The sequence below is a fragment of the Sceloporus occidentalis genome, unplaced genomic scaffold, assembly GCF_023333645.1.
Source record: "Sceloporus occidentalis isolate IW3139 unplaced genomic scaffold, rSceOcc1.0.p SCAF_1, whole genome shotgun sequence".
NCBI classification, from domain to species: Eukaryota; Metazoa; Chordata; class Lepidosauria; order Squamata; family Phrynosomatidae; genus Sceloporus; species Sceloporus occidentalis.
The window spans coordinates 272,385,884-272,402,817 of NW_028316981.1; the positions used below are offsets into that span (position 1 = coordinate 272,385,884).

The following is a 16,934-nucleotide window of genomic DNA, read 5'->3' on the forward strand; positions in this document are numbered from 1 at the left end:
AATGTTTCTATAACATGCAATTAGAAGTAACCCCTGTGACTAGATTCATTATCATATGAAATCATATACAGAGCTTTCACTCAAGCTAACCAAGAGTTATGTGCACATAACAAGTACAATTCCTGTTTTATGGGAAAGTTTTCTGATTTAACAATGTTATGTTTGGAGCTTCAGAGGAGAATGTACAGAAATTGGGTAGGCAATAGAAATGGAACAGATTTCATCAGTTTTTCAAAGTCTGTCCAGACTTATAAGTGGATATGCACTCATGGAATTCTGGTTTGGAAATCCCCTCTGACAACTCTTGAAGTCAAACTGCATATAAGTTTGTACAATATCACACATGATAGCCTCCTCATTAAAATGGCAACTTAGGAGGTATGCTGTTTAAATGACACACACATATGAAGAGGCTAGAAGCTGGAGCATGGCTTTGGCATGGCTTCCAGCCTCTTAGGAGGCATGCAACATTTAAACAGCATACTTCCAAAGTGTCCTGAAGCAGCTTTATTTTGGCCTGTCTGTTCAGGCCCTTAGATACTGACTCCCCAAAAATCCTTCATTGAAACTTTGACTCAAAACACAAAGAATCCAGTGACTGTATGGTTGATGTTAGTGGATCCAGGAAGAAAATGTGTCCCTGCCCTTCCTTCTGCACCGTGTTTCTTCTTGTTGTGTACCTTCAAGTAGTTTCTGAACCTATCACAAGTTTTTCTGAGGCTGAGAGTATGTGACTCATCCAAGATTACCTAGTGTGTTTTCTTGGCAGAGAAGGAAATTGAACCCTGGTCTCCAATCATAGCCCAGTGCTCAAACCACTACACCATGTTGGCTCTCAATTCCACCCCATCCCCTAGGTATCCTGAAATTTTGCTTTGGAGGGCTGGAAACCCTCCAGGTACAATGATGACAGAATGTTAGATTTAAGTTTGAATGTTACAGAACCACACTTGTAAGACTGGCAGTTGGAAATTAAGGACAGTCAAGGATGCCTATCACCATCATGGTCCAATAGAGGAGAGAAAGCACTTCATCCTGCCATTACAAGATGAGTTCTACCACTCCTGCTGGGCCTGTAGGTAGTGGGTGCTGTCCACCAGCCTTATGAAACCAGTATAATATATACTGTGGATATCAATAATATAATATTCTGAATACATCTTTCACGTTAGATATATTTTAAAACTCTAGTCCAAACTGGGCCTTGCTGTGGTGTTTTCAATTTACTGATCATGCTGTAGCATAAATTATCTTTAAAACATAAATCAGAAGTAGTTATTTCTCCAAATATCCAGATATTCATGTAACATAATGTGAATGAACCCTTCTCCAGGCTGGCCTTGCATTTCCAACCGTTGGGCTCCTGTCACTCATATTGCCCTTTTATCCTTAAGATCCAGGAAGGGATCAAGGATAAAATGGCAAGGTAAGTGGCAGGACTTTTCTATGCTGGACAGTGAGTTCAGTGTGATAAAGTGTGTCCAGTTTTCCCTCTCAGAGTTTAAATGAAACACGTAAACACAGTTGTAGAAAGTAAAACAAATAAAGATTGATGATATAAAAAATAGATTAAATGTGAACTCCCTGAACTCTTTCCTAGATCACACCTCCCAAAACACTATTCAGACATTCACCCAGTCTCTGACCAACCTAATTTTGTTGGTTATTTAAAATTATACAAGGTTGTGTTTAGATTATCTATGGGATTACCTTTTCCCATATAATCCACCTGGTACATTCAGATCCTCTATAGGACATTTACTTCAGTTAGCCAGGACTGTTAGCCCAGCACTTGTCTCCCAAATAACATTTTCTTCAGCCACCCCCAGACTATGGAATGACTTGAATATGATCTCTGAGTTTAAAACAGCACTAAAACCCACCCTCTTCCAATAGACCCACTCTGATGCTTTTAAAATAGGTTTTAAAGTATGAATTTACTGTTATTAATAGTATTAATATGTATATGTTGTTATTATTTCAGCTTTTCCTGTCTCTCCCCTGTGTCCACATAGGCCTGGTTTCAGAACTTTCCTTGAGCTGTGATTGACCTGGCTTGTCCAGCTTCTCTCTTCACTCATATATATTGTAACTTTTTTTTAAATAATTTCAAATTTAAATAGCTGGATTTTTATTTTAAAAAATAGCGTGCTGTTCATTTGAATGGTTTAAGATTCTTCAGCACAATTATAATTTTATTTCTTCTTTTTTTCCCTCTTTGCAGCGCTGGATGAAGAGCCAACATCAACAGGTAAGATAATCAGTATATATTCAACAATGCAATTCTAATGCAAATATCTACTGCTGGTGCCTCATTCCCACTTACAAAAAAATTGGTTTGTGACCCGAATCAATGGATCAATTCGACAGCAGAGTGGTTCACACTACATTTGCCCTGATTGCATTTTTCCCTGTAAAATAAATGTAGTTCACATTAATGAATGAATCGATTCAAAATGGACCCACTCCAGCCAGTCAAAGGGCAAATTTAAATTAATTCCGATCTGCATCTGGTTCACATTTGCACAGAATCGATTTATCCAAAAAGATGTGGGGAAAAATCAGCATAAAAAAGATATGGGTTAAATGGGTCTGAGGGCAGGGAACTGTCTAATTAATTTTTATTTATTTATTTATTTATTTATTTATTTATTTATTTATTTATTTATTTATTTGGTAAGCCGGTCTGATAGCCTTTAGGGCTGAAGGGCGGGGTATAAATACCTTTAATAATAATAATAATAATAATAATAATAATAATAATAATAATAATGCCCCCCTCTCCAAATTGCTTCAACAATTCGGTTCAAGTGGGAACCAGGGTCATTTGAACCAGTTCAAACTGATTTGCAATCTGGTAGTGGGTATCAGGCAAGTTGCTCTGCTATCTGAGTTTAGGCAACAGAAGAGGTTTCAAAAAGAGGGAGAAAAGAAGTGGAGTAAGAGAGGAGCTGAGCTATTCCAGCTCCATAACTTCTTCAGTCTAAGGGATTTAGGGGCTGTACAGACTGCCCCTAAGGGGCAGCCTGCAGTCCCCTCTTTCTTTGCCAAATTGGGGGCACAGTAACTACATGCCGCAGCCCCTACCTGGCCATTCTGCAGCACAAAAAGGATCTGCACCATGGAAAGGGCACAGTAGCCACTGGCATCATAGTTTTTTGGCACTGCTTTGGTGCTGCATCATCTGGATGTAGTGCCAGAGGAGCGCTGTAATGCCGCCTTCCATGTGGTGCAGCATGCGGTGTCACACCAGCATGGAGCCGGAGTTGGGGCATGCATCATGCAAACACCACATCCCCAGGTCTCTCCAGTTTTCTGTTTTCAGTGTGTTCTGTGACCAGGAGAATGTTGCAGATATAATGTTCTAGCACTTGTCCTTTCTTGTTCTTGTGTACTTTCAAGTCATTTCTGACGTATGACTAACCCATGGGGTTTTCTTGGTAGAATTTGTTCAGAAAGGGGTTGTCCTTGCATTTCTTAGAGGCTGAGAGTGTGCAACTTACCGAAGGTCACCCAGTGGGTTTCCTTGGCCAAGTGGGGATTCAAACCCTGGTTTCACAGTTTCTCAGTTCAACACTGAAACCATTACACCATAGGATGCTGCATCCATTTCATTATGTGTACGCTGTTGTCTTATGGTGTTATCAATGTGTTTTAGAGGGGTTACCTTGGTAACTGACTGCCACTGTTGAGGATGCAGAAAAAATCATGACTATGAAGGGGAAACATTTTCAAATATTTTGAGAGAAAGATACAGCACAATTGTCTTCTGTGGTATGATATGATAATATGGTACCTGGCTTACGGCAAAGATGAAGGTGGAAAGACTGTAACAGCTAAAGTCTATTAGTAGGATGCAGAAATCATGATTGAAGTCATTATACTGTTGACTCTATATTGGAAATAACTCACCACAATGGTCTGTGATGGGTTCATATGTGAATTTGTCATACACTCAGTGTACTTATAACTGTTCTTTTGAAGGAGGAAAGAAATAAACAGTTCAGCTGAGCGTTACTTCATCTGGCCTCACATTGCTTGCTCCACAAAGCAGCAACTCACCAAAAATATTTGTTACTTTAGATTCTTTCAGCTAGAGGCACTAAAGGATGAAGCAGGGACATTCTTCATTCAAAACATGTGTTCCATCACTGAGCTGTGACCGATCTGTAATCCCTGTGAGTCGAGATTCATCACTGCTCACATTTATATCTTTCCCTTTCTCCAAGGATGGAAGAGCTGCATATATGCCCCCTCCTTAATCTCATCCTCACAACAGCCCCATCAGGCAAGTTGTTTAAGGTCATGTGACTGCCTAAAGCTTGTGTGGTCCTTAAAGATTTGAATTTATATTCCCTATGCTTGGTGATACAACCTGAGCTGGATTTAATATAATTTCTGTCCTGCTGTTCCTCACAGGAGTCCATGCCTATGTATGTGTGCTCGCATACATGTGCTTGCACTTGCTTTTATGTAAGAAATTACCGCTAGAAACTACTTAACTGTATTTTCAAGCCTACCACTCATGCTGAGCAGGAAAAAGAACTCTTCCAATAATTAATGTATGAAAGGCTCTTTCATCATTTGTCTATTGATCATCAGTTTCTTAATGAAATAAGTAAAGTAAAAGGTAAATGAAAGGCACAAGCTAATAAAACACAGGTGCTCTTTCTTTCATATCACAAAAAGAAAGAAATGAAGATAAATTATCCAATTATGAATTGCATGATGACACTGAAATATGTTTCCTTCAACCAAGCTTTTATTTTAGATGATGTAAACAGATTTATCAGTATCAAGCTACACAAGCAATTTCTCACATGAGTAATCCCCTTATATGCAATAGGATTGTTTCCATGAATTTCAGCTCTCCCAGTAAGAACATTTAACATCAAAATATAAGGACAAGCCTTACTTTGATCTTGGGATTTACCTTAGGTATGTGCTTTCTTGTATAAGGACATTGCTTACAGTTGCAGAAGTAATATAGAATCATAGAATCATAGAATCATAGAGTTGGAAGAGACCACTAGGGCCATCCAGTCCAACCCCCTGCCATGCAGGAAATCCAATTCAAAGCATCCCTGACAGATGGCCATCCAGCCTCTGTTTAAAGACCTCCAAGGAAGGAGACTCTATCACCCTCCGAGGGAGTGCATTCCACTGTCGAACAGCCCTTACTGTCAGGAAGTTCCTCCTAATGTTCAGGTGGAATCTCTTTTCCTGTAGCTTGCATCCATTGTTCCGGGTCCTGTTCTCTGGAGCAGCAGAGAACAAGCTTGCTCCCTCTTCAATATGACATCCTTTCAAATATTTAAACAGGGCTATCATATCACCTCTTAACCTTCTTTTCTCCAGGCTAAACATCCCCAGCTCCCTAAGTCGTTCCTCATAGGGCATGGTTTCCAGACCCTTCACCATTTTTGTCGCCCTCCTTTGGACACGCTCCAGTTTCTCAATGTCCTTTCTGAATTGTGGTGCCCAGAACTGGACACAATATTCTAGGTGGGGCCTGACCAGAGCAGAATACAGTGGCACTATTACTTCTCTTGATCTAGACACTATACTTCTATTGATGCAGCCTAAAATAGCATTGGCCTTTTTAGCTGCCGCATCACACTGTTCACTCATGTTCAACTTGTGGTCTACTTGGACTCCTAGATCCCTTTGACACGTAGTTTCATTCAGCCAGGTGTCACCCATCCTATATCTGTGCATTTTATTTTTCCGCCCTAAGTGCAATACCTTACATTTCTCTGTGTTGAATTTCATTTTGTTAGCTTTGGCCCAGCTTTCTAGTCTATTCAGGTCATTTTGAATCTTGATCCTGTCCTCTGGGGTATTAGCTATTCCTCCTAATTTGGTGTCATCTGCAAATTTGATAAGTATGCTCCCAATTCTGTCATCCAGGTCATTGATAAAGATGTTAAATAGCACTGGACCCAGGACAGAGCCCTGTGGGACCCCACTGGTCACTTCTCTCCAGGATGAAAAGGAGCCATTGTTGAGCACCCTTTGGGTTCGGCCGGTCAACCAATTACAGATCCATTTAACAGTTCCTTTGTCTAGCCCACATTTTACAAGCTTGTTTGCAAGAATGTCATGGGAAACCTTGTCAAAGGCCTTACTGAAATCAAGATATACTATATCCACAGCATTCCCTTCATCTACCAAGCTGGTAATTTTGTCAAAGAAAGAGATTAGATTTGTCTGGCATGACTTCTTTCTCTGAAATCCATGTTGACTTTTTGTGATTATGGCATTGCCTTCTAGATGTTCACAGACTCTCTGTTTAATGATCTGCTCCAGAATCTTTCCTGGTATTGATGTCAGACTAACTGGATGATAATTGTTGGGATCCTCTTTTTTCCCCTTTTTGAAGATGGGGACAACGTTTGCCCTCCTCCAGTCAGCTGGGATCTCTCCTGTTCTCCAGGAGTTTTCAAAGATTATTGCCAATGGCTCCGATATTACATTTGCCAGTTCTTTTAATACCCTTGGATGGAGTTCATCTGGTCCCGGAGACTTAAATTCATTTAGATTAATAAGGTGTTCCTCTACTATCTCTTTACTTATTCTGTGCTGAAATTCCCCTGTTCTGTCCTCTGCTCCATTATCCTCAGGTTGAGCACCCTTTGCCTTTTCTGAGAAGACTGAGGCAAAGAAGGTGTTGAGTAATTCTGCCTTTTCTCTGTCTTCTGTTAGCATTTTGCCATCTTCTCCACGCAGTGACCCTACCGTTTCCTTCTTCTTCCTTTTGCTGCGGACATATCCAAGAAAGCCCTTTTTATTGTTCTTAACCTCTCTAGCAAGCCTGAGTTCATTCTGCGCTTTAGCTTTTCTGACTTTACCCCTACACATGCCTGCTATTTCTTTGAATTCCTTTTTTGTGATTTCCCCCTTTTTCCATTTCTTATACATGTTCCGTTTCAAACTTAGCTCAGTTGAAAGTTCCTTAGTCATCCATCCTGGTTTCTTGAGACACCTCCCGTTTTTCTTTCTCACTGGAACTGTTTGAAATTGTTCCTTCAGTATCTCTCTTTTGAGAAACTCCCATCCATCCTGAACTCCTTTATCTTTTAGTATTTCTGACCATGGAATCGCCCTCAATACTTCTCTAAGTTTACTGAAATTCGCTCTCCTAAAGTCTAGGATGCGTGTCTGACTATGCCTGGCTTCTCCTTTCCACTGTATTACAAACTCCAGGAGAACATGGTCACTTCCACCTAATGATCCCACCACTTGCACCCCATTAACCAAGTCATCCTGGTTGGTTAGGATCAGATCTAAAATAGCTGACCCCCTTGTTGCCTCTTCCACCTTTTGGACCATGAAATTGTCTTCCAGGCAAGTGAGGAATTTGCTAGACCTTGAGGATTTTGCTGAGTTTGACTTCCAGCAAATATCAGGGTAGTTGAAGTCACCCATCACTACTACATCTCTCCTTTCTGAGTGTGTGGTCATCTGTTCTAGAAGGGCATCATCCAATTCCTCAGTCTGACTTGGGGGTCTGTAGTAGACTCCCACTGTAACATCCTTGTTGTTTCCCTCCCCTTTGATTCTTATCCAGATGCTCTCCACCTGGCTTCCATGATTGATGTCCAGGATCTCTTCACTGGTGTAAATATCTCTGACATATAGTGCTATTCCTCCACCTTTCTTGTTTGGCCTATTTCTCTTAAAAAGGTTATACCCCTCTATTTCCACATTCCAATCATGAGACTCATCCCACCAGGTTTCAGTGATGCCTATTATATCATATTTGCTTTGTTGTACTAGGAGTTCTAATTCATCCTGCTTATTTCCCATGCTCTGTGCATTAGTGTAGAGACATCGCAGACCATGGTTCCCTTTTACTTGCTGCCTGTGCAAGTTTTTTTGCCTCCCACTGTTGGGTCCTTGCACTGTTTGCCTTGTTTCCTCTGTGTCAGTTTGACTATTTTCGCCATCCCTTTCGCCTTCCTTAATATTGTCTCCCTTCCCCTCGGAACTCAGTTTAAAGCTCTCCTGATCAAGTTCTTGAGACTGTTGGCAAAAACATTTCTTCCAACTGGCGTGAGATGCAACCCGTCTGTTGCAAGAAGTCCCTCCTCATGGAACCGCAGCCCATGATCGAAGAATCCAAATCCTTCTCGGCGGCACCATCTGCGAAGCCAGTTGTTCACATCTGCTATTTTCCTCTCCCTTCCTGGACCATGCCCTTCAACTGGCAGAAGAGACGAGATGACAACCTGTACATCCATTCCTTTCAGCTTCCTACCAAGCGCCTCGTAATCCCTTTTGATGTTCTGAATGCTGTGTCTTGCAGTATCATTAGTTCCCACGTGGACCAAAAGGAAGGGGTATTGGTCAGTAGGCTTGACCAGTCTTGTCAGCCTCTCTGTCACATCACGGATCTTTGCACCTGGAAGACAACACACCTCTCGAGACATCTTGTCAGGCCTACAAATCACTGCTTCTGTACCCCTCAGCAAGGAGTCCCCCACTATGACCACACGCCTCCTCCGAGGCTTAGCAGCAACTGTTCCCTCGGGTGGGACTCTCAGGCTCCCCTGCTCCGTCCCTGAAGTCTGTCCATGCTGCTCTTCTTCATCCTCCTTGATAAGGGAAAGAGCTTCGAATCGATTCTCTAGCTGCAAGCTCCCCGAACAATTCCTTCTTGGCTTACTTCTCTTTGTGACATTCCTCCAGCTGTCTGCCTCCTCTGTTTGGCAAGGGACCTCTTCCACCCTAGCATCTTCCTCTGCGTGGTACTCATCCAAGATGGTTAGTTCTATTGTGTCCAGGAAATCCTCTTGTTCCCTAATCTGCTGAAGTGTAGCTACTCTGGACTCCAGCTGCTGCACTTTCTCCTCCAAGAGTGCTACCAACTTGCACTTGGTGCATGTGAAGTTCTCCACTTCTGTAGGCAAGAAGAGAAACATCCCAGAAGAGTTGCAGGTGACTACAGCAGATCCCTCGTTGTCCATACTGCAAGGTCTTTAGTAATGATTATAACAGTCAATCTACTGGGAATACTTCTTTAAAGGAATGTACTGGCTGCTATCTTACACTTAAAGGGAAGGTTCTGTTTCAATATCCGATTCTAACCTGATGCCACTTGAGCAGAGTTGTTCAGTTAAAGAAAACTAAAATTCTGGAAGGTGGTATATAAAGCTAGTCTGCTAGCTCCGCCCCCTTGTGACTCACAGATGTGACTCACAGAAGCTCCTCCCCTTCAGCAACGAGCACACGGTCTCAAGCACACGGTCTCAAAATGGCTGCCAAGCAGCTCCTCTCCTTCTCCTCTCTCTGGCCGGACTGTTCTGGAAGGCTCTGGAAGTTGGTATATAAAGCTAGTCTGCTAGCTCCGCCCCCTTGTGACTCACAGATGTGACTCACAGAAGCTCCTCCCCTTCAGCAACGAGCACACGGTCTCAAGCACACGGTCCCAAAATGGCTGCCAAGCAGCTCCTCTCCTTCTCCTCTCTCTGGCCGGACTGTTCTGGAAGGCTCTGGAAGTTGGTATATAAAGCTAGTCTGCTAGCTCCGCCCCCTTGTGACTCACAGATGTGACTCACAGAAGCTCCTCCCCTTCAGCAACGAGCACACGGTCTCAAGCACACGGTCTCAAAATGGCTGCCAAGCAGCTCCTCTCCTTCTCCTCTCTCTGGCCGGACTGTTCTGGAAGGCTCTGGAAGTTGGTATATAAAGCTAGTCTGCTAGCTCCGCCCCCTTGTGACTCACAGATGTGACTCACAGAAGCTCCTCCCCTTCAGCAACGAGCACACGGTCTCAAGCACACGGTCTCAAAATGGCTGCCAAGCAGCTCCTCTCTTTCTCCTCTCTCTGGCCGGACTGTTCTGGAAGGCTCTGGAAGTTGGTATATAAAGCTAGTCTGCTAGCTCCGCCCCCTTGTGACTCACAGATGTGACTCACAGAAGCTCCTCCCCTTCAGCAACGAGCACACGGTCTCAAGCACACGGTCTCAAAATGGCTGCCAAGCAGCTCCTCTCCTTCTCCTCTCTCTGGCCGGACTGTTCTGGAAGGCTCTGGAAGTTGGTATATAAAGCTAGTCTGCTAGCTCCGCCCCCTTGTGACTCACAGATGTGACTCACAGAAGCTCCTCCCCTTCAGCAACGAGCACACGGTCTCAAGCACACGGTCTCAAAATGGCTGCCAAGCAGCTCCTCTAATGATATATCAGTAAGAAACTTTCCTCTTTGATACTAGTTTGGTGGCAAAAGCAGTAGGCCTATGTTTGCAGGGCAGCATCCTGGGCAGGACAAGAAGAAGCATAGCCTCAGAGAATTTAATCTGTGTATCACCTATTAGCTCCTTCCAATACCAGCCACAGTGGACCTTACCAAGGTGGCTCCACATGCCCCTGGCTGGAATTAAGACAACTGAGAGAATAGAAAGGGGGCATAATGATGGGTAGAAAGGTAGGGGGCATGGATTCACTTAGTCCCCTCACCATCTACTTTGTGCCCAGCATTGAATGGGGGCTGAGTTTAGCTCCAGTTCCAGTCCACATAACTTTCTTCCTAGAGAAGCAGTTTACTTGAGGCTACTGGGAAGGGCAAAATTTTGCCCCCTCCTGTCCTCTCCCCGGTGTGGAGTAAATTGAGTGCAAACTACTTTTGCACTTTGTACGCACAGGCAATTGAAATAAGCTGACGACAAAGAGCAGAAACAGGAGAAGGAGAGAGAAACTGAGATGTTTAAAAAGAAACTGAAAAAGTGGGATTACAGTGGATTAATCAAGACTGTCCATGTCAAAATGATACAGTTGCAGGGTATATCACAGCCCTGGCAGGCTTTTGGAAGTATGATTTTCCATTTAATAAATCCCTTTTGCAGATTGGAAATGTCTGAGATCCAGGAAGGACATTCAAAGACTCCTTAACTCTAGACTTTTTTCTAAAAACTAACTCTAGTTGTGTCAGACTGCTCTAATCTAGTGTCATCTAGTGTTCTTGCACTGGATTGCGGGTGGTTGATCTATGTTAATTTATTAGTATATTATGCTATCCATCATGTTCTTCTCCCAAATCACTTTAGCTCCAAAGTTATAGAACTTGTGATTGACTCCATAGACAGCTGTAAGTAATGAAAGGGCCAAACAATTCCATTTGTTATGGGCAAGAAATGCAATAAACAAACAAACTCTTAGCTCTGCTTATCAAAATGAATGGAGAACCAGTTGCACAGAATCACTGCTTTACATCTGTTAAATGTTTTTCTGTTATGTCTAAAATACCTTATTTACAAGCCTCCAAAGGGCATGGCATTAGCTCCAGTATTTAAAATGTATTGTCAGAATGTTACTATATGAAAATAAAATAAAATTAGCAATCAAATCTTGATAGAGTTTATTCTATTTATATGTTTTTTCTTCAAAGCAATTACTGCAGGGGCTCCCCCCTCCCCTCATCCTCTACATAAATCACAACCATTCTTTACCGAAATGTTAATTTAGCCTACAAATTGACACCAATAATACTAGATATTTGAATTTTTTCAAAATGTTTATGTCTTCTATTTCTTTTTGCTTTAAGATATGACCGTATGTTATTGTTTTGAAAGTAAGAGATTGAAATGCCTTTTAGAATACTTTTGATATTTATTTGCCAGATTGTACAGCTGTTAAAAACCTTTGAGTTTTCATAGAGCAAATGATCTCTTTCCATAATAATTGCATGGAGAATGAACTAGTTTAATTGTTGAACAAAAATGCCCATTTTCTTTTAAGAGTTTGTAATGATGAATATAAAATGATAATCCATAGTCAGAGGTGGCTGGCAAGGCTCTTGCTTGTCTTCCTAACCAGAACCAGAATCATAAATTGCCTGGCGCTTGAAATTTAACTTCTTGGCAGTTTTAATTAGTACAAAATCTAGCAGTTTGAAAGTTTCAGTCATCTACTTCATACTCCAAACTAGAGATTATCAATTTCTGTTTTCTCGGGAGAGACTTTGTTTTCCAGACATTCTCCACTACTACTATTATTGCATTACAGAAAGAGATTCTGCATATGAAAGAAAGAGGGGAAAATCCCCTTCTGCAGCTCCATTCATACCCTAACCTCCCTACTTCTACTCCAAAAATAATCCAGAGGGCCCAGAATCTCTCCAGACCATATTTTGGAATTGTAGAATTCTAAATAGGTCTTACATTAAAATTAAGCCTGAACTTTCACTAGAAGCGAACCTGACTTGAATCATACTTGGTGAATGAAAAAACAAGTGTCATCCAAGATTTGATTCTTCATGGGCATGCTGACCTGACCTGTATTATAGAGACCTGGCTGGATGAAGATGGTGGGGGAAATCTTTCTCAGCTATGTCCAACATGTTCTTCTGTGTAGCAGCATATGAGATCTAGGGAATAAGTGGGTGTTTCTGAAGTGTTCTATCATGATTCCATACTCCTGACCAGGTGCCCTCTCCCACAGTCTGCATGGTTTGAGTGTATATATCTAAAGATAGGTAGCTAGGACAGAATAGAAATTGTGGTGGTGTACCACCCAACCTGCTGCTCAGTAATCATCCTTCTGAGATAGCCATGTGGTCTCACGGTTGGCGTTTGAGTCCTTGCAGCTGGTAGTGATGGTGGACTACTTCCCTGTCAGGAGTGGCTTGGATTTCATGGCCTTTATGACAATGATGGGTCTGTCCCAAGTGGTATCAGGCCATACTCACACTGCTGGGCATACAATGTACTTTGTTTTCTGTGCTTGGTGGGGTGATTGTGATCTTGGAGGGGAAAAATTTCTACAGTTCCGTTGTCTTGAAGAAATCATTACATGGTCAGGTTTAGATTCATTTGGATCTGGAACCTGTGAAGGGTGGGGTGTGTGTTTTGGAGGAGGGGTGGGGAGAGGGCTGATTAGGATGGTCTGACACAGGAGGCTGATGGATCCAGATGCACTCCTAATGATCTTGGGGATTTTCCTATCACCTCAGCAGGCAATTTTGTTGAAACTCTGTCTGAACTCTGGAATGGGGAAACGGCCAAGGTCATGGACACAATCACTCCTGAGCATACTCTCTTATTGAGTGGAGCTAAACCATCTCCCTGATTTTTCAAGGAGTTGGTGGTGATGAAGTGAGTGAGATGGACACCAGGAGTGTTTTAAGGCCAGTGTGGGCAGCAAAGAAATTATTTCTTGCTGCCACGATTGTATCTGCAAGAAGATATCCAGCAGAGTTGTATCAAGTGGTCAGAGGCCTATTACATACCTGTCCTCAGGTAGAAAATTCAGAGCACTCAACAACCTGATGCGAAGAATTTGCATGGCACTTTACAGATAAAGTCACTTACATCCATAGTTTTTTGTGGTTTTTCACTCTATGCGGCCATGTTCAATTCACTTACATCTGTTCCAACCTTTATATTGTAATTAATACAGTTCTATTGGATGTGATCTTGGCTCCTGTGTGTCCAGTGCAATTCAGTACTTTTCCATTTGTGAATCCTGAGGATGTGGACAGGATCCCTAAAGAAGTGAGAGGCACCACATTTGTGCTAGACCCTTGCTCTTCCTGGCTTATCAAATGGGCCAGAGGGGGACTGGCTGGGTGAGTAAAGGGAGTAGTTAATGCCTCCTTACTGCAAGGCGGTATTCCAACTTGTCTAAAGGAGGCAATTGTGAAGCCTTTGTTGAAAAAGCCATCCCTGAATCCCTTTATATGAAAATGAATAATTATATCCAAAATCCAAGTTATCATTTTTGGCCAAGGTATTGGAGTGTGTGGTGTCCTCCCAACTCCAGGTTTTTCTGGAGGATATGGATTATCTACATCCATTTCAATCTATTTTCAGACCTGGCCATGAGATGGAGAGTGATTTGTTCACCTTGGTGGATGACATACTCAGGGAAGTGGACAGGGGAGTGTGTCCCTGTTGGTTTTGCTGAATTTTGTAACAGCCTTGTATACCATTGTATACCATTGACCATGGTATCCTTCTGGGCCACTTTGCTAGGATGGGATAGAGTTTTACAGTGGCTAAATTCCTTCCTGGAGGAGAGAACCCAGAAGGTTGTGCTGGGAAGGTGCTGTTTGATCCCCTGAGCATTGACATATGGGTCCCTCAGGGCTTTGTCCCACATGTTCATTTAACTTTGGTGCTTTACAGACCGCCTGTTTGGGGCAGCCTGTATGTGCTCGTTTCCCCACCGGATCGGGGCCTCAGCTGCTACAGCGGCAGCCTCTGAGGCCCCAATCCGCCGCTTTCCAGGCCGTGGGGAAGCGGCAAAAGGAGAAAGAGAAAGGGAACAGAAAGAAAATGAAGAGGAAGAATATCAATTCCTCAAATGTAAGTGTGTTTAAAAGCAATTTTGGCCAGCCTCATCTTCCTTGTGGGATAAGTTTGCCAGAACACCAATTGCAGTTCAACTGGTTAGCACTGCTTGCTGTTTTGGCCAAAGGATGGAGCCAGACTACTCTTTTCCTTTTGCAGTAAGGTGGGCTTGATCTCCCTAGAGCTTGAAAGCAACATGGGACAATAGTAATGGCTTCACATATAATATGTTATTTTGGGATATAATGAAAGTGACATAACAGCAATGTTAGATCCTCCTTCAATGAGCACAGCATAAAAGTTCCACATGTGGGACTACACTACTGCTGTTGCTTCACCACACTCAAGACTTACTTGTTCATTGTGATACCCCACATCTATAGCTATTCAGTGGCTGATGGAGAGCTGGGAGGATTCAGCAAGCATTTGCAAATGCAGACTAACGACACCATGCATTTGTGTAGTTGATGGAGTATTTCCAGACACATTATGTATCTTTTATTCTATCTTCTCCCTCCCTCCCTCCCTCTCTCTTCTCTTCTCTTCTCTTCTCTTCTCTTCTCTTCTCTTCTCTTCTCTTCTCTTCTTTTTTCCCCTTCTTTCTAGCTGCATATTCCACTGTGCTAAATTTGGCACTGTATATTTTAAGAAAATAGAAGTGAAGTTCTGTAGTTGGAGATTTAATGAACATCAGTGCTTGGAGGAAATAGGACTAGTGTAATAAAAATAACATTGGGAGCCAGGTGGCAGAGTAAGTTAGTGTATAAGCCTCTCACCTCTAAAAGCTGCAAATCTTACTTACGTAGGACAGGGAGACAAATTAATTGGCGTTTTCAATAGCTTATTCCTTAGGCAATTGTTGCAATGGGTTTTGGAAAAAGACTATGCTATTTTCATTGCTTTTCAGGATTAAAACAGAAGAATAAGGAAATTTCAAATAATTTAACCTTCCAGTAACTATCTAGAACAGATTGTAAAACACTGTTTTCAGTTTATATACAGAAAGTAATTAGACTTTTCTTTCCAAATACAAATAATGTTTTATAATTGTCTCTTTTTGTTTCTAGTTCTATAGATAGAATGATACATTAAGCTCATGGCTAATGGAGATGTGTCCAAATTGGATTCTCCATGTTTTTCCTAGGAGCAAGTTCTGTTACAGATTTTGTGTTGAGCTTTGGGTTCAAAGGAGATTAAAGTTTACATCTGCCAAACTATAAAGAATATTATTACTTCCTTAAATATTTGTTATGGTGGGGGGAAAAATTAAAAAATTAAGCATATCCCTGCTCATGTGATTCCCTCTTTTAGAAATTTTGCTGTCTTCCCAAAATTTTGTGCTAATCTCCTAAATGAATTTCAGGTACACATATCCCTTTGAGAAAAACTGACCTAGCATCTTCTCAACTTTTCCTCCATAATCCAATATATAGTCCAAATGCACTGATCATTTAAAAAAAGAAAGAAAAGAAAAGAAAAGCAATGGCCAACACAGCCACCCCTGCATATTTTCTGGATTATGAGATACCACATTATAGCTGCAACAGGGGAACCCTAAAAAACAAGCCAGTGGACTGAGACATTCAACCAAGATAAAACATTTTTTTTCTTCTGAAATTTGGACTGGATTACCATGTTTTACCTCTACACCTACAAAATTACTCCTGATGCAAAAACATGGAGGCTTCTTGAAAGATCCATTTTCCTGTGCCTACAAGAGGCTTTCACAGGAATGGAGACATATTGGATTGCAAGAGAAGAGTCGTGTTGATATGAAAATAGACTTTAAATTTCCTGAACTTTGAAAAACTCCCAGTTCCCACATGGCCAGAAGGAGGAGCAGCCAGCCTGCAAAATTTACCATTTACCATCCTCATACCATCTTAACTAAGAACAGAAACAACAAAATGCAGGCATCTTACTAACATCTCCAGTTTTTCTCCTGTTTGGTTTGTAACATCTTTCCCGAAGAAGAAGCCAGTGGAGGTGCAAAAGCTTGCAACAAGTATATTTTGCATTTTGGTTGGCCAAAAAATAGGTATCATTGTTTGGTGGATTTTTGTTTGAAAACAAAAGTAAGTCGGCCTTATGTCTTGAAATTATTTTACCTTGCCTTTCTTCAGATTTGAAGACGTGAATGAGGCCCCCTTTCATGACAGCCATGTGATCCTTATGTTCAATGTTTTTTCCTCAGCTGTTTTTGGAAAATATTTATGCTCTATAGAGAATGTCTTAAATCCAATTATTAGTCCCAACTAGAGAACATTCAATGAATAAATGAAAACTTAGCATATCAATATCCATGCAAGCTCCTTTGATTTAATGGACCTACTCTATTTTAATAATCAGAAGAACATGAAGCAAAATGCATTTGTTTCCCTTTCAGAGATCAGAAGTACTGGCACTTCTACAGCCTTGACTCTTTAATAATAATGGGGTGCTTAAAGAACTAGAGACATTTACCTGGAAAATCCCCCACACCTTGGATATACGATTGGGAAGTAGGTAGGAAGAAAACAGGAAAAGTGAAAGTTCTTGCTGATACCTAAGAAACTCAACCTATTGAGAACTTCTCTCACCCAGAAAACAACAACAACAATTCACTCAGCATGTTTTATCACAGGCCTATGGCAGATTCTTTGTGCTCA

General features: G+C 41.7%; 1 protein-coding gene across 1 annotated transcript in view; it reads left to right on the forward strand.

Moving 5' to 3' along the window:
• EDIL3 (EGF like and discoidin domains 3) overlaps positions 1-16,934 on the forward strand; it is a 343,114-nt gene that overhangs the window by 134,102 nt on the left and 192,078 nt on the right. The window contains exon 3 of the mRNA XM_089493608.1: positions 2,225-2,251. Within this exon, the coding sequence (XP_089349734.1) occupies positions 2,225-2,251 (27 nt within the window). The remainder of the gene's footprint in view (positions 1-2,224; positions 2,252-16,934) is intronic.